Source organism: Salvia splendens, chromosome 22 (genome assembly GCF_004379255.2).
Source record: "Salvia splendens isolate huo1 chromosome 22, SspV2, whole genome shotgun sequence".
Classification (NCBI taxonomy): Eukaryota; Viridiplantae; Streptophyta; class Magnoliopsida; order Lamiales; family Lamiaceae; genus Salvia; species Salvia splendens.
The window spans coordinates 7,560,122-7,582,993 of record NC_056053.1 but is presented as its reverse complement, the minus strand read 5'-3'; the positions used below and the strand labels follow the sequence as shown (position 1 = coordinate 7,582,993).

Sequence of the window (22,872 nt, the reverse complement as noted above, 5' to 3'; positions counted from 1 at the left end):
TGCTAAATTCAACAATCAAAAGCTTTACATTATATTCAATACAAAAACTGGATAAAAATTGGTTTAAAGTTTTACTGACAATTCTTTAGATAGTAGCAAAGGTCGACACAATTGAAGAAGCAAGATTGTTGTATGTAGTTCAATATATTAGGAATTGAAGTAAAAAAAAATATAGAGGCAAAAACACATGTATAAAATAAATATATTTCTACCTGCCTTCAACTATAGAGGTAGAGACATCATTTAAAAAACCTTTACTTGACCTCTTAGACTCTTAGTAGAGGACTATGCATCCCATGAAATGCTGGCTACTTTGGTCGAGGAAGCTCCACGACGATCTCACGCAGGTCGATTAATCATGCCCCTTGTGTCACCTTTCCATTTCGACTTGGGTCAACTCTTCTATTGGCCTACGGGCCGAGAGGCCCTCAACACGTAAATCACTGAGAGGCAAATCAATTACGACCAATAGACAAAAGACGAAGGATAATCTGAACACACGTAGCATGCATGCATTGTTTTACATTAAATTATTTTTCCAAAGTCTAATTCTAGCATGTTATGTTCTTTCGAAAATGGTGATTTTTGTACGTCTTTTGAGGCCGGAATTGAAAGTTGAATTGAGGAAATAAGCGAACGAGTTGGACTTTCTTTTTAAATAAGAATTATGTCCTAAATATATTTTGACGTGGAATGGAGGTGAAGTATATTTGTCATGCCACATTTTGTGTTTTGATTGGAAACTATCTGAATTGACTTTGTCATGTATGTTTAATCGAATTCAAGTCCTAGTAAGGCCGCAAACTCTACTCGGACTAGTATATACCCTGTAGATCGAGCGCCATCTCATCGAGTTGGCTGGTCTAGTGACTTGGAATGTATCCATGTTCCATGTCATGTATGTTCAAATATAGTATGGTTATGGTGGATGGAAAAAACTTTTTATTTATAAAACTATATTTTGGTATGTTTTCACTTAGTATATCAAATACTCAGCCCTGCATATCGTTTTAAAAATGTACATGTTGAGTTGTGATGGGCATGGTGGGCGCTGAGCAAATGTTGATGAATAAATATTTTTTGTTTAGTTTTCTAGATGTGTCGTGTCTTCATACATGACATTACTCTGTGTCTTGAACGCTTCCGCTAAAAGTCTCTTTCTTTTGGATTGAGTTATTGGTGAGATTCCAACTCTATTAAATTGTTTATCGGTGAGTCTTTGTTTCTTTAAAGTTTATATTCCGTTGAGATGGTATTATGTCGTTGTCAAGTTATTTAAGTTATTCAAGTGTTAGGTCAAGTATACATATTTCTCCTTCTCCGCGCCACTTCTTTAATCATCTCATAGTCGCGATCAACCGTATTTTATAAGGATAGAAAATATGGTTGATCGCGACTAGGGGAGGATTAAAGAAGCATGGTAGGAATGAGGAAATGATGTACTTGACCAAAACACTTGAATAATTGAAAGAACTTGACAATGACATATTATCATCTCATCAAAACAATACTCCAAAGAAACAAAGACTAAGCAGTAAACAATTTAATAGTGTTAGACTCTCAATGATAAAACAATCCAATAGAATGAGACTCTTAACGGAAGCGTTCAAGACAAGAAAATGATACCGTGTATGAAGACACGACATATCCAAAATGCTAAACATGACATATTTCTTCATTAACTTTGCTCAACACCCACCCCGTCTGTCGCTGCTCAACTTGTACATTTTAAAAACAATATGCATGACTAAATACTTGATATACCCAGTGAATACATGCCAAAATATATTTTCATAAATAAAAAGTTTGTCAAGCCATTATAGAGTGACCTTTGGACTAAGTATACTACTTAAAACATTTCATAAACATTTCACCATAGGGGTCGGTTGTGCAACCACTTTCCATCACCATACCATATCTTAACATACATGACTTGGAACGTGACCACATTAGTCACTAGACCGGCCAACTTAAAGAGATGGCGCCCGATCTGCGGCGTACAGACTAGTTCGAGTATGGTTTACGACCCCACTGATACCCGAATTCGATTGAACATGCATGGAAAAACCACTTCATATAAGTTCTAATCGAAACTTATTCACGACGTAGTCCTTATTTAAAAAGAAAACTCAGCTCGTTGGCTTATTACCTCAACTCAACTTTTTGTTCCAGCCTCAAAAGACTGTACAAATAAAACAAAATTCTAAAATTCTCGTGTATTAATAAATGTGAGATATAATAAATTCTCTTAAGCAGCCCAGGGCTTAATCTTGAGATCACCTATGCCAAACATGAACTAAACTAGACCAACTCTAAGCAAAAAGGCCTATCAAACCGCCACCGTCGGCAGCAGGTAAGTCTCTCTCCCCTTTTTCCCATTCAATTCTAATCTTTTATTGAAGACTTTTATTCAAACAATTTTATTCAATTTCCGAGTGACTTGAAAGAATAGGGAAACAAATTGGGGACACGGGCTACGAAACTTTTACGGATTCAAAGATTGGAGCTTGAACATAAAATACATGGATTTCTCAAAAGGTTTCTAAATGTTGTACAGCAGTACCTTTTTTTGTTGGAGATTTTTCAGGTAGTGGGGAGGTTGGTGCACAAATTTTTTTAATATAATATAATAAAATTAATATTTTATATATTATTTTAATATTATAATTTATTATTAAAAAAATAGCTGTATGCCCCTGCCGTTGATGAAACCGTGTGAAGTTGGGAGGTGAAAAAATTTGAAGTAAACTTGGGCTGCAAATTAAAATAAGGAAGAATTGGTTTTGGGGTTCTCAAAGTGACTGCATTTAAAAAGGAACAATTAGACTAGATGTAAAAGGCCCAAATATTGGATTTCTTTTGTTTTGCTTTGCAATAGTAGAACATTAATTAATTTGAAGTAATATTTTGCTTTTAGTACTTTGGTTATTCCAAGTATGTGTAAACGTAAAACAATTCATTATTTGTCCTCCACATTACTCCCTGAATGAGAAAGGATATTATAGTATAAGTATAGAGGCTATAGTTATATCTATATCATTTTGCAAAGCTACTATCATTTCTCTTTTTTTACCAAGTCAATTATTGTTGTGGCTTTATTATGCTTTTGTTTGTTGTCTTTATCTTTAGGTGTTGTTGAATTATTTGTTGCATCAAAGAAAACACTTTCCTTGAACTTTCTATTCTGCACAATAGTACACGTGCATCAAAGAAAATTCAAATATCAACTGGAAAATAAGTCAAACATTTATCATCTAAATGTCTGAATCATATTCAAATCTATAGTAGTGTCATCATAGTCCTTGCAAAGAAGAGGAGAAGTTATTCATGGGGATCAGATTTGGATATTTTGTGCTTCAACTCATATTTACTTGTTTCTTTACATTCTCTTCAGCCATTGACACCATAAATGCTAATGAATCTCTTGCCAACTCTGAAGCTCTGATTTCCAATGGAAACAGATTCAAGTTGAGTTTTTTCAGCCCGTCAAATAGCAGCCGACGTTACCTCGGTATCATGTACAATCTCCCGGTGATGACTGTTGTATGGGTGGCTAATAGAAACAAGCCTCTCAATGATTTATCTGGAACATTTCAGATATCATCAGATGGCAATCTCGTGATCTTGGATGGTCGGAAGGAGATTGTGTGGTCGACTAATATTTCATCTTCTGTGGCAAATTCTAGTGCCGTGCTCTTGGATACAGGGAATCTGGTTCTGCAAGATAACTCCAATGGTGCATATGTTTGGGAGAGCTTCGAACATGCTTGCGATTCCTGGTTAGAGAAGATGAAAATTGTTCCGGATACGATAAGGGACGAGGAGAATGTACTGACATCATGGACAAGTCCTGATGATCCGGCACCTGGAAGTTTCTCCTTAACTATAGAGCCTTTCGACGTACCTCAGTCGTTTGTTCGGAAGGATGGTAATCCTTGCTGGCGTACTGGTCCGTGGAATGGTCAGAAATACACTGGGATTCCGAACATGAGCTCACAATATGGTTATGGAGTTAAGGTCGTCAGTGATTATCCAGGAACTCCGTATCAGACACTAATGCTTGCAAATTCATCTGTTTTGGTATACGTTTTCTTGAACTCTTCAGGGAGAGTAGAGCAGAAGGTGTGGTCTGATGAGAAGAAAAGATGGGACGTGACGTGGTCATCAACAAGTAACGAGTGTGATGTTTATGGTAAGTGTGGACCTTTTGGAAGTTGTGATGCTCAAGACATGCCGATATGTTCCTGTATTCGGGGCTTCGTGCCTAGAAGCAAAGACGAGTGGGAGGCGGGAAACTGGACGAGTGGATGCACTAGGAAAACTCGACTACAGTGTGAACAGAACAATTTTGCTGGTAATCAAGATGAGTTTCTAAAGGTGGAGAGAGTGAAGTTGCCGGATCATTTCAGATTGTTTCGCTTATCTGGAGAAGAATGCAGGGACTGGTGCTTGATTGATTGTTCATGTATAGCTTATGCATATCCTCCTGGAATCGGATGTCTGCGATGGACTCAGAACTTAACTGATACTCAGAAGTTTGCTGATGGTGGCGATGACTTGCACATTCGGTTGGCACATTCAGAACTAGGTAATTCATCTCATTGTAATGTTTTGATTGCTTAATAAGTTGTACAACATTTGTCTCCTGTGATTCTCAGCAGATAAGAAGCAATATCACATAGCAATTATTGTGGCAGCAGTGACTTTGGGGTTTATACCTGTTGCTGTATGTGCATATTTTTTGCTGGAATATTTGTTAAGTTACAGAGGTAATATGTTCGTGTTTTACTTTACGTCCTCTTTCACATATCGCTCTCTTACACACTCCGCACTTTATTCGAAATAATGCAGGCTATTCGGAAGAAAGCACACTCAAACAGGTTAAGCATGGTGTTAAACTTGAGGAGTTACCTACATTTAGATTTATGATACTCTCAAATGCAACAGAAAATTTTAACCCTGTGAATAAGCTTGGACAAGGTGGCTTTGGTCTAGTTTACAAAGTAATTTTTCTTCTTTTTCAAGATTTACATATATATACCAGTTTTGGTACTCAATATGAAGAAATGTGATTCTGTTCTCGCTTCTCAGGGGCGATTACCTAATGGAGTAGAAATTGCTGTAAAAAGACTAGCAAGATCCTCTAACCAAGGGGTGGAGGAGTTCATGAATGAGGTTGAGGTGATTTCAAGGCTTCAACATCGCAATCTTGTTAGACTTCTTGGCTGCTGTGTCGAGTCCGAAGAAAAAATGCTTGTTTATGAATATATGCCCAATGGAAGCTTGGACGCTTATCTCTTTGGTATGTCTGTGATGCTCAAGTTTCACTTCGTCTAACAAAATTCAATTCATTTCGTCTTTGGTCAGTGATAGTAACATTTCTCAGGTTCACATACGCATAAACTTCTTAGTTGGAAAACACGAAAAGTTATTATTGAGGGGATTTGTCGAGGCCTGCTTTACCTACATCAGGATTCAAGGTTAAAGATCATTCACAGAGATCTTAAGGCAAGTAATATCTTGTTGGATGAGGCGTTTAGCCCCAAAATTTCCGATTTTGGTATGGCAAGGATTTTTGGTGGAAAGGATGACCAAGCTAACACGACAAGAGTTGTTGGGACATTGTGAGAACTTATTGATTGCCTCATTCAAGAAAAATATTTTTAGAAACAGATTTCTTTTTTGACATTCTGATCATGGATTGGTTGCAGTGGCTATATGCCCCCGGAATATGCATCACGTGGAATATTCTCTGAAAAATTGGACGTGTATAGCTTCGGGGTCCTACTATTGGAGATTGTGAGTGGAAAGAAAAACTCCAGTTTTGATGATCAACAACTCTTCCTTACAGCTCATGTAAGTTACTTTGTTCTGGAGAATGTAGTATATTTATACTTAATATTCTTTCATAATAAGTTTTTGTTATGTTTTGGATATGAAACAGGCATGGAAATTGTGGAATGAAGGAAAGATAGTGAACTTGTTGGATGCAGGCATATGGGATTGTGGAATGGAAGATGATATTGTTCGATACGCAAATGTAGGTCTGTTGTGTGTGCAAGAAATGGCAGCAGACAGGCCTAACACGTCTACAGTGTTGTCGATGCTTAGCAGTGAGATTGCGGAGCTTCCTCGACCAAAGCAGCCAGCGTTTCATGGGTTGCGTAGCTCTCAATCCGTAGAGTCATGTACCAAGAGGTCAAGTAAAGGTTCTGTAAATGATGTCTCTATTTCTATAGTTGAAGGCAGGTAGAAATATGTTTATTTGATACAATTGTTTGCCTCTATATATATTGTTGTTGCCTTCAATTCCTAATATATTGAATTTGTTAAGATTGGTGGGACAAGTTTTCCTTTTGTATTGAATGAATAATATGTTACAGAGACTACATATTTATAGGATAGGTATTCTACATATATGGTAAACCTAAATTTACAATAATTGCTCTCTATAATTTAGGCAAAATATATTCTCATATCAATCATATAATATTCTCCTGATATTATGCGATCTCATTCTAACACTCCCCCTCAAGTTAAGTGATGGGATTCTCAATGCTTAGCTTGCCTAGTACTTCTCGAAATGACTTCGAATTTATTGCCTTCGTCAAGATATCTGTCAGTTGATCTTCGGACTTGACGTAAGGCATTTCCACCACCTTTGCTTCGAGATTCTCCTTTATGAAGTGCCTATCTACTTCTATGTGCTTTGTTCTATCATGTTGTGCCGGGTTTTCAGAGATACTGATAGCCGCCTTGTTGTCACAAAATAGTCTACAAGGAAGGGCGGACCGGAGATCCAACTCGGTCATAAGTCTCCGCAGCCATAGCACCTCTGTCAGTCCACTCTTGATTCCCCGGAACTCTGCCTCTGCACTAGACAGTGCTACTACCTTTTGATTCTTACTTCTCCATGTCATAAGGTTACCTCCTACAAAGGTAAAGTATCTGGCGGTAGGCCTTCGATCATTCGGATTCCCTGCCCAATCTGCATCAGTGAAACCGTGTATCTTCATGTGACCATGCTTCTCAAAACATAAGTCCATGCTCGGCTGTTCCCTTCAGGTATTTGACAATTCTTAACACAGCTTCCCAATGCTCCTCTTGTGGTGAGTGTATAAACTGACTCACTACTCCAACCGCATATGCAATGTCTGGTCGTGTATGGGAAAGGTAGATGAGCTTACCGACTAGCCTCTGATGTGTCCCCCTATCGGTCAATTTCGCGCCTTCCTTCATCTGCAATCCATGATTTTGTGACATAGGAGTATTTGTTGGTTTGCAATCAATCATTCCTATCTCGGCCAATAAGTCAAGTATATACTTCCTCTGATTTATGAAGATCCTTTTCTTTGACCTTAGCACCTCTATCCCCAAGAAGTACTTAAGGAGACCAAGATCCTTCATCTCAAACTCATGGAATAAGTTCTTCCTTAGTTCGGCTATCTCCTCCTCATCATTTCCAGTAATGATCATGTCGTCTACATATATAATCAGACATGTGATCTTCCCCCCTCTTTTCTTGATAAACAAAGTATGATCTGAATTACTCTGTTCGTACTCGTACTTCTTCATCACTTCTGTAAATCTCTCAAACCATGCTCGCGGTGACGGCTTCAACCCGTACAGTGTCTTTTTGAGCTGGCACACTTCCCCATCAAAAAAGTCTTCGGTGAACCCATGTGGTGGTTCCATGAATACTGGCTTTGGTAACTCTCCGTGCAGGAATGCATTCGTCACATCGAACTGGTGGAGCGGCCAATCCTTATTAGCAGCAATCAAAAACAACACCCGCACGGTATTAATCTTAGCCACTGGGGAGAATGTTTCAGCATAGTCCACACCATACGTCTGGGTGTATCCCTTCACCACGAGTCGTGCTTTGTATCTCTCTATTGTCCCATATGGTCTTCTTTTTATCGTGAATACCCATCTGTACCCGACAGTTCTAGCTCCTTCAGGTAACTTGCTTTTAACCCACGTACTATTGTTCATCAGGGCTTTCATTTTAATAAGCATTGCTTCCCTCCACTTCTTATGCTTCATTGCCTCCTCAGCTGTTTGAGGGATCTCTTCTTCTTCGTATAGTGCAGCCTCAAATGCTCGAGCCATTTTAGTCAGATTTCCTTGTACGAAGTTCACCACCCCATAACGACTTTTCTTCCCTATCTTTTCAGGGGAATATCTTTTGGTCGGGATCCCTTTTGTACTTCGAAAAGGAAGCACGTATCTCCCGGTGTCTCCATCCACAGTGTTATCCTCCCCTTGGGGTTCTGTATCAACCGGGTCAGTAATAACTGGATTCTCAATAACATTCAGTTCAGGAATTACCTCGGATATCGTCGGAAGAGGATCGCTTGGGGGCGGATGAGACGGTTCCTGTGGTGAGACTTGCTCGGCGGCAGTGACCTCCACCGGATCGGTTGAATCCCCACTTGAGGAGCTTGGCAATAGCACAACCCAACTTAGATAGTCCTCGAAATTATTCGGACCACTCTCCCCCTGACTACTAAGGCGGGTATGATAAAAAAATTCGGTTTCTAGGAAATTGCAGTTCATGGTGGTGGTGATTTTTCGAGTGGAAGGGTCATAGCATCTGTAACCTTTTTGGTTCAACCCATACCCCACAAAGACACATTTGGTTGCACAAGGTGATAGTTTGGTTCGTTCGTGTTTTGGGATATGAGTGTAGACAGTACAACCGAAGACTTTTGGCTGAAGGTTTAAGTATTCAGGTATTTTGGCTTGTTTGGAGAGGGTATCAAGAGGGGTTTTCATGTTTAGTGTTTTAGTTGGGAGGCGATTGATCAAGTAAATAGATGTAGCAACTGCTTCTGGCAAAAAAAATGTAGGGACTTTGGATTCAATCATTAGGGCTCGGGTCATCTCTAGAATTGTTCGATTCTTCCGTTCAGCTACCCCATTTTGTTCGGGTGTATATGCACAAGAGGTTTGATGGATCACGCCTTTGTTTTGACAAAATTGGGTCATAGTACTGTTCACAAATTCCCTCCCATTATCTGACCTAAGGGTTTGGATAGTGGTATGAAGTGTACTAAAGAAAATATGGATTTCACACGAGTATTTGTATGTTTAAAAGACTGTCTATGGCTCTTGGCCAAAACACAAGTTTCACACGAAAAATTAGACGGAATCTAAAGGTTCGGGTAAAGCAATTTAAAATAACCAGGAGAAGGGTGTCCTAGTCTTCGGTGCCAGAGCCAAGTTTCCTGTTGTGTGGATCCGTGAGCCAGTATTGCACTGCCATGTTGAGCTATCTCGTCCACATAATAGAGCCCCCGTTTCTCAGTGCCACGCCCAAGAATCCTCCTCGTCTGAGTATCATGTAAAATACAAAAGTCGGGATGCATCAGAAGTGTGCAATTTAATTCCTTCGTCACATGACTAATAGACATCAGTCTCTGAGATAAAGTAAGAACATATAAACAATTCGTAAGCCGAAGTGTAGGAGATATTTCAATTATGCCCGATCCTTCAACGGTAATCAATTCCCCATTTGCAGTTTTAATATAGGATTTTGTGTCCTCATCAAAATCAATTAAATCACTTTTATCCGGGGTTATGGTATCAGTCGCCCCACAATCAAATATCCAGCCCTTTGAGTGTTTATCAAAAATATTATGTACATGAAATGCAGCGGAAACTTCTAGTAGGGGTGCAAATTGATTTTCAGACATATAATTGGGGTAAGCATGGAATTTCTGAATAATCTGGGGTCCAAATTTAGGTTTCTGGGAATCATGGGGTCGAAATTTAAGGGGATGGGGTCCTTTTTGATATTTTCTATTCTGGTGGGGTAAAAAACTAGAATAACAAGACATCAAGTTAGGGTTTGGCACAAAGCCAAACCCGTTACCTTCTTGCGCCGACTTCTCTGTCGATTCCATCCTCCCGGCAAAATTGCCGGCACCTCTCAACGGCTAATTTTGCTTGAGCCGCCTTTTGTCGCTCTTCCCACCACTCCGGGTACTCCAATCTTTTGAAGCAAGTTTTCCATGTATGCTTCTGTTTTCCACAGTGGGAACACCATAATTTCGAGGTGTCGGGGTGCTGATTTCCCGATCGGTTGGTGGCGGAGGAGCGCGGTGGTGCGTCGCGGTTCGGTGGTCGCTGATTCTGGGCAACTGAGCTTTGTCCGATTGCTGCGAATCCGTGTCCGATTTCACCCCAAATGACGAATCGGCATTGCTGCCGTTGGCTTCTTCGGTGGTGACGGCGATGCCGGTGGCATGATTCGACGTCGAGCCGCCTCCGTCTTCACCCATCCGTAGGCTGCCTCCACTGGTGGGGTCGGTTCCTCCTTCAAGATGTCCCTTCGAATTGAATCGTACTCCTGATTCAACCCGGTCAAAAATTTGATCAATCTTTTCTCATTCGAATGTGTTCGAAATTGATCGATTCCCTTATCACAGCAACTAATCGGCTGCTTCTGGCTTCTGTCGATGTTGATACATAGTTCGTGGATCCTCCGGTAATAAGTCTCCAGATCGAGGTTTCCCTGTTTGATGTTTATTGCCTTCTCTTCCAGGTCGTAGATGAGGTACTTGTCGGCCTTGTTATCCTCGAATGTCACTGCAAGGCTGTTCCACAGCGCCTTGGCAGTTAGGTGGTGGGCAGAATCTGCTACGATATCGTTCTCGATGTTGTCGACGATCCATGAGAACACCACTAGATCATTCTCTTCCCACTCGTCGAACCCCCGGTTCTGGGGGGTCGTTTCGGATATATGAATAGGCTCCTCGGCCTCCTATCTTTACTTTGATCAGCCTTGACCAAAGGGGGTAATTTTTGCCATTCAATTTGAATGCTACTGTGACGCTTTTGCTGTTTCTCAGACTCACGGTCTGCTCCGGATTATCTTTTGTGTCCTCTATATCTGACATATTTTAGTGTAGGTTTCTGGGCTGGACAAAGGGTCGAGATTTGGTATTCTTTTGGTTATGATGAAACTTTTCTGAGCCAAGGTCGTTCCTGCTCTGAGGCCATGTTAAGATTGGTGGGAGAAGTTTTCCTTTCGTATTGAATGAATAATATGTTACAGCGACTACATATTTATAGGCTAGGTATTCTACAAATATGGTAAACCTAAATTTACAATAATTGCTCTCTCTAATTTAGGCAAAATATATTCACATATCAATCACATAATATTCTCCTGAAATTATGCGATCTCATTCTAACAGAATTACATACAACAATTTTGCTTCTTTGAAGCTAGCACTTTCCACCAAGTCAATTATTGGTGTGGCTTTGTGCTTTATTGGCTGTCTTAATCTTTGGTGCTGCTTAACTATTGGTGGTATAAGATTTTCATTATCTGAGTCAAAGAAAATACATTCCCTGAACTTTCTATTATGAAAGAAAATTCAAATATCAACAATGAAACAAGTCAAACACATCTAAATAGCTGAATCATATTCAAATCTATAGTAGTATGGTATCATTCTAGTCCTTGCAAAGAAGAGGAGAAGTTATTCATGGGGATCAGATTTGGATATTTTGTACTTCTACTCATATTTACTTGTTTCTTTACATTCTCTTCAGCCATTGACATCATAAATGCTAATGAATCTCTTGCCAACTCTGAAGCTCTGATTTCCAATGGAAATAGATTCAAGTTAGGTTTTTTCAGCCGGTCAAATAGCAGCCGACGTTACCTCGGTATCATGTACAATCTCCCGGTGATGACTGTTGTATGGGTAGCTAACAGAAATAAGCCTCTCAATGATTCCTCTGGAACATTTCAGATATCATCAGATGGAAATCTAGTGATCTTGGATGGTCGGAAGGAGATTGTATGGTCGACTAATCTCTCATCTTCTGTAGCTAATTTGAGTGCTGTGCTCTTGGATACAGGGAATCTGGTTCTGCAAGATAACTCCAACGGTGAATATGTTTGGGAGAGCTTCCGACATGCTTCGGATTCTTTTCTACCAACTATGCGGCTTTTTGTAGATGTGAATAGGAACGAGAAGAATGTACTGATGTCGTGGACAAGCCCTGATGATCCGGCACCTGGAAGGTTCGCCATGAAAATTATGCCGGACCTTGAAGGGACGTATATTTTGAAGGATGGTAATATTCCGTACTGGTACAGTGGTCCGTGGAATGGTCAGACATTCATTAGGCTGCCTGGAATGAGAGCTTTGTATAACGATGGAACTACTGTAGGCAGTGGTTCTCCAGGAACTGCGTATTACATGTTTAACGTTCCAAATTCGTCTGTTTTGCAATATTATGTCTTGACATCTTCAGGGGTTGTAGAGGAGAGGGAGTGGTCTTATGAGAAGAAAGCCTGGGATGTAACATCAACGCGTAACGAGTGTGACATTTATGGCAAGTGCGGATCTTTTGGAAGCTGTGATGCTCGGGAGACTCCAATTTGTACCTGTTTCCGAGGCTTCTCGCCAAAAGCTGAAGATGAGTGGGATGCAGGAAACTGGACTAGTGGATGCACAAGAGAAACTCCCTTAAAATGTGAACACAACACTTCTTTGGGGAAAGAGGATGAGTTTCTGAAGATGGCGGGGGTAGGGTTGCCCGATCATTATATATTGTTTCCCGTTGATAAAGACTGCAGAGGCGCGTGCTTGGGTGATTGTTCTTGTATAGCTTATGCCGATGTTACTGGAATTGGGTGTATGCACTGGTCTCATAACTTAACTGATGTTGTCAAGTTTGCTTCCGGTGGTGAAGACTTGTACGTTCGACTGCCCTATCCACAACTGCGTAATATATTGCTCTACACTCTGAATTTGATATGGATTAACTTCTACAAATTTTTTTACAGTTCATTTTTATGGCTGATAATGATCTTCTGCAGATAAGAAGCATGACAGAAGAGCGATTATCGCAACAACGGTGGTTATGGGGTCTATACTAATTGGTCTATGCACATACTTTGCGCGAAAAAAATTATCGAATTACAGAGGTAATTAATCTACAGACCTTGTGTTTGTCAGTGTACACAACTTCTTAGACACTTGTTTTAATTTTAAGCAGCAAGGAAGAATAAGAAAGGACTGATATTCTCCCAAAGAAAGGAAAGTGAACTCGAGGAACTGCCTGTAGTTAGATTCGAGATGCTCTCAAATGCGACAGAAAAATTTGATCGAACCAAAATGCTTGGAGAGGGTGGCTTTGGTCCAGTCTACAAAGTAGTATTCATCTTCTTCTTTCAAATTCTCATTTCTTCTTCTTTTTTGTTTATATGGTTGTGAAAATGTGATTTGATTTCTATTTCTCAGGGGAAACTGCCAAATGGACAAGAAATTGCTGTAAAACGGCAAGCAAGATCCTCCAACCAAGGGGCGGAAGAGTTCATGAATGAGGTTGTGGTGATCTCAAAGCTTCAGCATCGCAATCTTGTCAAATTAATCGGTTGCTGTGTTGAGCATGACGAAAAGATGCTAGTTTACGAATATATGCCCAATGGAAGCTTGGATGCCTTTCTCTTTGGTTAGTGGATCATCACTTTTTCTATGTAAGCTCATCTGCTGCTGTAGATTTAAATAACCTTTCTCAGGTTCACATAAACGAGAGTTTCACAACTGGCAAATGCGCAAATCAATTGTTGCGGGGATTTGTCGAGGCCTGCTTTACCTACATAGAGACTCGAGGCTAAAGATTATCCACAGAGATCTCAAGGCAAGCAACATCTTGTTGGATGAGGAGTTGAACCCTAAAATTTCCGACTTTGGTATGGCAAGAATATTTGATGGCAAAGCTGATCAAGCCAATACAACAAGGGTTGTTGGGACATAGTGAGCAACACATATTGATTGCCTCATTCAAGTAAAAAATATACAGTATTTTGTTTGCAATGCTAATTATATTCATATCATGTGTTCATGGCGCAGTGGCTATATGTCCCCGGAATATGCACATCGTGGAATGTTCTCTGAGAAATCCGATATCTATAGCTTTGGCGTCCTATTACTGGAGATTCTGAGTGGAAAGAAGAATTCCAGTTTTTGTGATGAAGATCAACAATTCCTTACAGCTTATGTAAGTAGTAGTGTTCATCAACAGTGTCCATATTTATTCACTATATATAGTAAAAAATCTAATTTTTTTGTTGATCTCAAAACAAACAGGCATGGAAATTGTGGAATGAAGGGAAGATTACAAATTTGATGGATCCTTCACTATATGATAGTGCAAGTGCAATTGAAGATGATATAGTGAGATATGCAAATGTAGGACTTTTGTGTGTTCAAGAAATAGCAGCAGATCGGCCTAACACGTCGACTGTGCTGTCGATGCTTAGCTGTGAGATCGTAGAGCTTCCTCGCCCGAAGCAACCAGCGTTTGTTGGGATTCAGAGCTCTCAATCGACCGAGCTATCTAGCAATGATGTCACTATTTCTATATTAGGAGGAAGGTAGTTTTGAGACCTCTTTTCCATGTATATTATGGCTATGAGAGTAAGATGATTATGTATGTTTGTCACATGTAATTGTATTATGTTGGTGAAGACAGTGATCTTGTTTGCAAGAAACTATTAGCACTTCTTTCCTTCTCTTCATAACTTCTTGTTTGCTAGAAACTGCTGCCTTCGTTCTTTCTCTTCATATTGTAGGGTTTTTTTTTTCTGTTAAATACAGCAAAAGTAACTATACAGATATGTTTCAAAACAGACTAAACTCATATCCGAAAAATGCAGCAATGAAGCTACCCAGAAAATATAAACTTTTAAAACGATAGGAATTTTAATAAGCAATTAAAATAAAATAAAAAATAGAAAAAAAGTGTTAAAAGTAATGTTAGTAGACAATGAGTCCCGCCTTATTAAAGAGAAAATTTTCTAAAATAGAAAACTTCAAATTTTAAGAGACAGAGCAAAATAGAAAATAATACTCCATCCGTCCTCAAAAATTAAACTAATTTTGCCATTTTGGGTCGTCCACCAAAATTAGACTAATTTTAAAAATGGAAAGTTTTAGACCAATACTAACTCTAGACATCATTCTAAATATGGACCCCACAATCCATAACACTACTTCCACCACATGTGCTCTTCCTTTCTCTTACTTTAACAATTGCGCATTAAAACTCATGTCGTTTACAACTTTGTCTCTTTTTTGTGGACGGAGGGAGTATGTATTTTTAAATGATAAGTATAGTAAAAATTAATAATAATCATTAGAGCATCCACCATGGGTGTTATCGTCCGGACGATCGCTCGTCCGGCCATAGCAGGAGCACAGACGAGCGGGTTGGACAAAAGTTCGGGCACGGTCGACGCGTTGCCCGACCGTCATCCGTGTCCTCGTCTGCCCACTGCAGGAGCTCGGACTATGAACAATCGATGTGTTTTTGCCTTTTTTTTATTTTTCAAACATTATATATACTCCCTCATTTTCACTTTCTCTCACCATTCACTCCTCTACCCTCTTCTCTTCTCTCCGTCTGAAATATGGATCCCGACAATTTTTCAAACCCGAACAATGCCGATGACGGTATGTCTATGTTCGGCTGAGGCGGCGGCGCCCGTTGGCCTGGTCACGAAAACTATGGGCTCGAGACTCCCGGACCTGTAGGGTCCACCTCCGATTCGGAGCCCGAGTTCGATCCGTTCTGGAACACCGACTCCTACGGGGTCGATGAGATGGAGCCAAGCTGTGGGCAACCTTCCGCTCCTGAGCCGGCGAGGAGAAAGAAGAGGATGGCACGGAAGGATAAGACGCCAGTCGTCCCACTCCATCCGAAGAGACCAACAACGAGTATGCCTTGAAACTTATGGACTACTCCATGGATGAGTACATGAAGGTGGCTGAGTGTTGGATCAATATATCGAATGATCCGATATACGCCAACAACCAGACGATGGCCAAGATGTGGGATTGCATTAAGGCCGGGTACAACTCGGTGAAGCCGAAGTGGGAGTACAAGCAGAACAAGAAACAGCTCCGCAATTGCTGGGATCGGCTCAGAGTCCGTGTCAAAAACTTCAGTGATATTTACACGAAGTTGAAGTACGGAAGGGCAACAGCGAGAGCATGGAGGATGTCCTCCAGAAAGCATTGGTTGAATACCAGGGGCGGTACGAGCAGTTCAAGTTCTACAACATTTGGCTGCTGTTGAAAGAGAAGCCCAAGTTCGACGGAGGGATAGAGCCCGCATCGTCTACGCGAATCGGACGAACACTCCAGTGGCAGTTACACGAGCAGCGGTGGCCCGACGCCTATGGATCTCAACGCTGAGCCAGACGCGTTCCGACACGCCAACGTCTACTTTTAGGCGTCCTGTTGGCAACAAGATTGCCAAAGCCATGGCCAAAGGGAAAGTGACAACGTCTGGATCGGCTCCCCCACCTGCGCCTGCGCTCGTGACAATGCCACCGACCTGACCACCCGACCGATGTATGCAAAGATGATGGAAAGTTTGAAGAAGAAGTTATATTTAGATTAGAGTAGTGTAGGTGTTTTTTAAATTAAGTAACGTAGTTTTTTTTAAAATTTAGTAATTTAGGTGTATGTTTAAATTTGTTGTGTTTAATATATTATATTTTGGTATATTGTAATTGAAATTAAATTTAAATATAAAATTAGTCATTAGTCCGACCATTAATCCGCACGCACTACTGCAAGTGACTAGGTCGAACTAAGAAAAGTTGATGTGATGAATTATAGTCCTGACTATAGTCTGCACCATTATGGATGCTCTTATGGAATGGAGTCCTAAAAGATCAGATTCATCAATTAATCATTGGAACTTGAATATCAATAGCTATATATCTTTATTGTAAAAATGAACCTTATTAAATTTAAAATCTAAAGTGTATAAATAAAATTAGAGTGCGTTCGGTACCATGGAATTGAGGGCTTGGAATTGGAATTGGAATTAGAGCCTCCAATTCCAAATCCGTTGTTCGGTATCACAAAAATATTTGGATTTGGAATTGAATTACAATTCCAAAATTTTCAATTCCACAATTTGAATTTCATATAAAAAGTAGAAAATTGTAATTCCAAAATCTAAATAGTCATAAAATTTCACTATACATCCACAAAACACACTTCATGTGCTACACACACTACACACATTTCACATACTACACACATTTCACACACTACACACACTACACACATTTCACACACTACACATATTTCACACACTAAACTACACACACTTCACAAACTACACACATTTCACAAACTACACACACTTCACAGACTACACACATTTCACACACTACACACATTTCACACATTTCACACACTACACACACTTCACACACTACACACATTTCATACACTAAACATATTTCACACACTACACATATTACACACAATTCACACACTACAAAAACTACTCACATTTCACACATTTCAAGAATCCTATTTTTGAAAAAAAATTCAGCTTTTAGATATTTTTTTCGATCCAAACTGAACCGAATCGAAAAATAAAATTTTTCAAAAGTTTAAATTGAATCAAACTGAAAAACTGAACTAAATTTGAAATTATAGTTTGTGTGAAGTGTGTGTGTATATTTTGTATAAAATTTGTAAGTGTGTGTAATGTGTGTACAGTGTGTATAGTGTGTATAGTGTGTTTATTTTGTGTGCAATGTATGTATTTTGTGTGCATAGTATGTATTTTGTGTGTATAGTGTGTGTAGTGTGTGAAGTGTGGGAAATGTTTGTAGTGTGTGAAATATGTGAAGTGTGTGAAATATGTGAAGTGTGTGTGCACTGTGTGTATATTTACCAAACATGTCAATTCAATTTCATGTCAATTCTTCATTTTACCAAACATAGGATTTGGAATTGAATTCAATTCCTTCCAATTCAATTCCAATTCTAATTCAATTCCAATTCTGTGTACCGAACGGATCCTTGATTTGTAAAATAAAATTGATCTGGCCCTTGGGTGGGGGCCGCCTGGCTTGATTCGCCTTCGTCCCCATCGGGCGACGTTGAAAACAGCCACTCAAGCCCCTTGCATCGGTTCCCAGGAACTGGCTTGTAACGACAAATCGATGAATTACCAATTACCCGCATTCTTCCATTCTAGGGATTCTTGCGACATCGATTTCCCCCAAATTGAAAGTTGACACACCATTCATCAAATCTCAGAATTTCTTGAATCGGTGGATATGCCTCAGAGACACTCTCCTCCAAGAACAACAACGTGGTGCAGAATTGGGGTCACCGGAGCTATGAACGGTAATCGGAATTGCACCTACACAAATAGAACTACGCAAGGGAGAAGATAGAGTGGAGGGCGAGGAGTTTTGCATTAATTCATAAGTATGGTTTACAAAATGAGTGAAAACAGCTTATATAGCTGCATTACAACTAACAAACAATTAACAAACTCCAATCAATCTAACTAACTCACGCTATGTGTTGATATAAGCTTCGCAACATACAACTCTCGTGTGCATGAACCCATGCACACGTTTATTTTGTGTAAACACCTTAGCATTTATTTAACTAGTTCATTTCATGTACCAAACGTTCCCCATCAAGTAACCTTGCCCTCAAGGTTGAAAATGAGGAAATCTCTCCTTAATATCATGCAAGAATTCCCACGTAGCATCCTCGGGGAAAGTATTTTCCCAATGAATCAACACCTTGGTAGCCGACAGATTTCCTCTCTTGACCAAACGCCGATCCAAAATTTGAACGGGCTCCAAGAAAGTGGAGTTGCCTATAGTAGGGAGGGTGCCGTGGAGCTGGGAGAGCGGCCCCGGCTTCTTCTTCAATTGAGACACATGGAAAACTGGATGAATCTTAGCATCAGCCGGAAGAGCAAGTTTATATGCCACTTCTCCATACTTATCAACCACCTTGAAAGGACCAAAGAACCGGGGACTAAGCTTGTGAAATTGCCTATCACGAAGTGTGTTCTGGCGATAAGGTTGCATCTTTAAGTAAACCCAATCGCCAATAGCAAAACGGCGGTCAGAGCGGTGCTTGTCATGTTGTTGCTTCATGCGGCGTTGAGCACGACCAAGATGAAACTTAAGAACATCCATCATAGCCTCCCGAGCCAAGAGGCTCTCATTAACATCATGCACGGCTGAGTCCCCCCGAAAATAAGGAATGTGAAGGGGAGGAGGATAACCATACAGAGCCTCCAAGAGAGTTGTCCCTATAGCCGTGTGAAAAGAAGTGTTGTACCAGAATTCTGCAAGGCTGAGCCATTTACTCCAATTGGCAGGCTGATCTTCACACATACAACGAAGATAGGTCCAAGCATCGGTTTACCACTTCTGTTTGGTCATCCAATTGAGGATGGTAAGCTGTGGACATATGCAGCTCCACACCTTGGAGCTTAAAGAAGTCAGACCAAAATTGGCTGAGGAAAACCTTATCCCTATCACTGATAAGTATAGTGGGGAGTCCATGAAGCTTAAAAACATGATCAAGGAATGCCTGAGCTACAGATAGAGCCGAATAGGGGTGAGTGAGATACATGAAGTGAGCATATTTTGTTAATCTATCCACCACAACCAAAATGGTTGATTTCCCTTATGATAAAGGAAGCCCTTCAATAAAATCAAGACAAACTTGGGACCAGTCAGCTTCAGGAATAGGTAATGGTTGTAACAAGCCGGGAGAAGCACTGTTATCATACTTAACACGCTGACAAGTATCACTCTCTCGAATGAAATTCCTGATCTTCTTTTCCATGTTTGCCCAGTAGAAAAGAGAAGATAATCTCTTGTAAGTAGCTAGAACACCAGAGTGGCCACCAGAACTGGAGTTATGGAACAATTGAATGATTCTTAAGCGCAAGGCAACATCATTTCCAACCACCAATCTACCCTTCCTCTGCAACTGACCCCCCAGCAAAGAGAATTTTGAGGCTGAAGTAGGATTCTGCTGAAGCTCAGTGAGCACCATTTTTAATGAGGGATCAGATTCCCATGTAGCTTGAATTAAGGGGTAGAGATCAGTAGAAACCGTAGTGATAACCATACAAAACACCTCATATGAATGCACCCTAGAAAGTGCATCAACAACAACATTCTCCACACCCTTCTTATAGGTGATCTCGAAATCAAAAGCCATCAACTTTGAAAGCCAATTAAGTTGTCCGGGTGTAGTGAGCTTCTGTTTCATCAAATGGCCCAGAGTTTTGTGGTCAGTGCGTACCTCAAAAGGTGTAGTACTCAGATAATGGCTCCAATACGTAACTGGAAAGACATTAGCAAGAAGTTCTTTATCATAGACAGATAAAGCTCTGTTTTTAGGGGAGAGAGCCTTGCTAATAAAAGCAATGGGGTGGTTATTCTACATAAGCACAACACCAATACCATAGCTACAAGCATCAGTTTCTACAACAAAGAGTAAAGAGAAGTCAGGCAAGGCAAGCACATGTGGAGAAATCATGGCTTGTTTCAGTGCTAGGAAAGCCTTATCAGCTTCTGCATCCCAATAGAAATCATCTTTTTGAAGGAGATCAGTGAGAGGTTTGCAAATGATGCCATAATTTCTTATGAATTTTCTGTAATAGCCAGTGAGGCCAAGGAACCCCCTCAGCTTGGAGACATCAGAAGGAGTGGGCCAGGTCTGCATAGCTTGAACCTTCTTAAGGTCAGTAGAGACCCCCTTCTCAGAGATTATATGGCCAAGATACTTTATCTGATTTCGAGCAAATTCACATTTGCTAGCTTTAGCAAACAGAGAATGCTTTTGTAGTTTCTGGAAGACCAGCTTGAGATGGCCTAGGTGAGAATCCATATCTTTGCTATACACCTGATAAGGCTAATTTCATGCATGGGTCTAGGGATTTAATTCGTGATTTTACTAGGACTAACGCACGTTTTAAGCCAGGTGTGTGAAGGAATTCGCCAGGTCCAGGAAAGAAGACCAAAAAATCACAAGGTCGAGGAACTGGCGATTTAGTGAACAATTATGAAGAGAATTGCTCGACGGAGGAAGCTCCAGAGTTGAAGGGTAGAATAGGGATTTCTACGAAGACTCAAGGGCTATGTCCGCATCTATAAAAGGCAGAAGCATGCAAGCTGGAGGGATCTTCTCGGGGGAGACCTCACCACAGCCTGTTGCTTAGTTCACTTTCCCACACACACACTTGATACTAGTTTTGAGGAGATCTCAGTTCGCACGTTCGGGTTTCATCTTAGCTTCCGATATGGTGTAACACCGCTCTTGTTAGGAGCGAAGAAACAATTTATTTTCCGCTTTCCGTATTCTACTTACTCTGCCGAGCTTCGTTGTTCGAAGCTCGGTTCGCTGTTTTCACCGAATAGTTTCTGGTTTAAATGCAAGTTTGATTTTCCGTTATGGCGATTGTGTTGATTTCTGGTTTGATCGTTTCGCTTATTGAGATTTTGGAGTTTTAAATTGTCTGAGTTGGATGCGTTTCGCAGCTGTTTACTGAGTTATTGTAGGTTAATGGTCAGATCCGGGAGATTGGAGTTGGATTGTGGAAGAATTTTGGTTGGATTTGCTGGATTTGTTGGTTGTTGGGTTCGGATGTCTTGGATCCGGAGTGGATCAAGTATTCTGACGTGAATCTGAGTAGTTTCGATCTGATTTTCATGCTTAGTTTACGTGTTTTACTTTCATTCCGTCTAGTGTACGCAGATCTGATGTTTTTCCGAGTTGCAGCAAGATAACGACGACCAAATCTCTATATTCTGTCGAATCTCGCTTTTTGCTCTGTTTTGTTCATCTGCAAGTTTAATTCGGTTGAGAGGATGCATTTTGCTGCGAGCTAGCGTCAGAGTTTGTTAATCTGCAGTTCTTTCCGTACTTGCCATTTTTGGAATTATGGTCCCCACTTTCAGTCATATTCTGTTTAGCTAGATTAGGTAGTTGTTTACACTGTCTAGGAAGTGGTTATGTTTCTTGTTGTCGAAGTCTGAATTTACAAGTTTAACATGTCCTAGGTCTAGCATTTACATTTTCTGCCTAGGTCTAGAGTTAGTTTAAAATTCTCAACCCTTTTGTTGCGTGGCAGCAGCCATTTGTCTGTCCAAAGTCTCTGAGCACTACTTTGTGAGTCCATCTCTGTGGGATCGACCCCACTTCCCTATACTAATTCATAGTATTCGGGTTGAGGGATTTATATTTTTTTGAAGGGGAGTCGATGTGTGTCCAACGACCAAGCACTTTATGTTCTCTTAAGTTCCTAGACCTTGTGCTCTAGTGGATTTAAGGAGCGTGGTGTCTTGACCAAGCGCTTGCAGTGATCTATTTCTGTGCACACGTGTTAAAAAAAATCCTCGTTTCAAATGGCGCCGTTGCCGGGGATGGATGGCGTACTTTGTGTTAGTGCCTAGAGTTTTTGGTGTGAATAATTTTAATTTACTTTTTCTTTCCGTTTTCTTTGTAGTACATGAGCAGGAGCTTCCACCGGAGTAACTCGTCTGGTTGGAAATACGGTCAGTTCGTTTGGAAGATCAAGGATACAGCCTCCACCGTGACTACCAGATCAGGGTTCACGACGGGAGATCCGTTCCCGACTGAGTTTTTGAGTGACGAATCCTGGGAATCCTCAGGACGAACAGATCCGGAGTCCCCACCAGAATCGGAAACAGAGTCAGAAACAGGGGAGGAAGAGGAAGTTGAGATGGCACACGTAGCGGACCCAGATCCAGAAATAGGGTCACTAACGGCTCATCTCGATGGAGAGCCAGCACACGCAATAGTGATGAACCCACGTCAGAGATCTATTGAGATCAAAACGAATGTGTTAGGTGTCTTGCCAACATTTTCTGGGCGAAGGAGTGAATGCCCGTACGAGTTTTTGAACGAGTTTAGCAAGTTATGTGGCATTCAAAAGAGGCCTAATGATGCGACAGAGGAGGACTATCGCTTGCGCGCGATTCCTTTCACTCTAAAGGGGGAGGCAAATACATGGTTGTTGAGA

General features: G+C 40.6%; 3 protein-coding genes across 15 annotated transcripts in view; all 3 read left to right on the top strand.

The window, feature by feature from the left end:
• The window catches only part of LOC121787134, a gene marked incomplete at both ends in the record, with an annotated part of 138,046 nt that overhangs the window by 40,154 nt on the left and 75,020 nt on the right, over positions 1–22,872 (top strand). The window lies entirely within an intron of this gene.
• On the top strand, positions 2,225–6,417 carry LOC121787131 (G-type lectin S-receptor-like serine/threonine-protein kinase At1g11330). Of its 12 annotated transcripts, none has more exons than XM_042185771.1 (9): positions 2,279–2,353; positions 2,453–2,587; positions 3,462–4,588; positions 4,659–4,769; positions 4,852–5,003; positions 5,092–5,302; positions 5,387–5,624; positions 5,712–5,856; positions 5,945–6,417. In XM_042185771.1, the coding sequence occupies exons 2-9, from the start codon at positions 2,547–2,549 to the stop codon at positions 6,251–6,253; spliced, it is 2,334 nt and encodes a 777-aa protein (XP_042041705.1). In that variant the 5' UTR covers positions 2,279–2,353; positions 2,453–2,546; the 3' UTR covers positions 6,254–6,417. The 12 variants fall into 12 exon arrangements, with proteins under 12 accessions (XP_042041708.1, XP_042041710.1, XP_042041707.1 ...); XM_042185772.1 differs by having other exon boundaries at positions 2,295–2,353; positions 2,448–2,587; XM_042185779.1 differs by having other exon boundaries at positions 2,337–2,353; positions 2,453–2,538.
• On the top strand, positions 11,356–14,532 carry LOC121787133 (G-type lectin S-receptor-like serine/threonine-protein kinase At1g11330). 2 transcript variants are annotated; one of them, XM_042185780.1, is made up of 7 exons: positions 11,356–12,750; positions 12,845–12,952; positions 13,024–13,178; positions 13,269–13,479; positions 13,547–13,784; positions 13,881–14,028; positions 14,118–14,532. In XM_042185780.1, the coding sequence occupies exons 1-7, from the start codon at positions 11,499–11,501 to the stop codon at positions 14,406–14,408; spliced, it is 2,403 nt and encodes an 800-aa protein (XP_042041714.1). In that variant the 5' UTR covers positions 11,356–11,498; the 3' UTR covers positions 14,409–14,532. The 2 variants fall into 2 exon arrangements, with proteins under 2 accessions (XP_042041714.1, XP_042041715.1); XM_042185781.1 differs by lacking the exon at positions 14,118–14,532 and having other exon boundaries at positions 13,547–13,815; positions 13,881–14,011.

Coding starts and splice junctions, on each gene's coding strand:
- LOC121787133 (XM_042185780.1), top strand. CDS start 11,499: ATGGGGATCAGATTTGGATATTTTGTACTTCTACTCATATTTACTTGT. Junction 13,480..13,546: donor CTTGGATGCCTTTCTCTTTG/GTTAGTGGATCA, acceptor AACCTTTCTCAG/GTTCACATAAACGAGAGTTT. Junction 13,785..13,880: donor ACAAGGGTTGTTGGGACATA/GTGAGCAACACA, acceptor TTCATGGCGCAG/TGGCTATATGTCCCCGGAAT.
- LOC121787131 (XM_042185767.1), top strand. CDS start 3,328: ATGGGGATCAGATTTGGATATTTTGTGCTTCAACTCATATTTACTTGT. Junction 4,589..4,658: donor GTTGGCACATTCAGAACTAG/GTAATTCATCTC, acceptor TGTGATTCTCAG/CAGATAAGAAGCAATATCAC. Junction 5,303..5,386: donor CTTGGACGCTTATCTCTTTG/GTATGTCTGTGA, acceptor AACATTTCTCAG/GTTCACATACGCATAAACTT.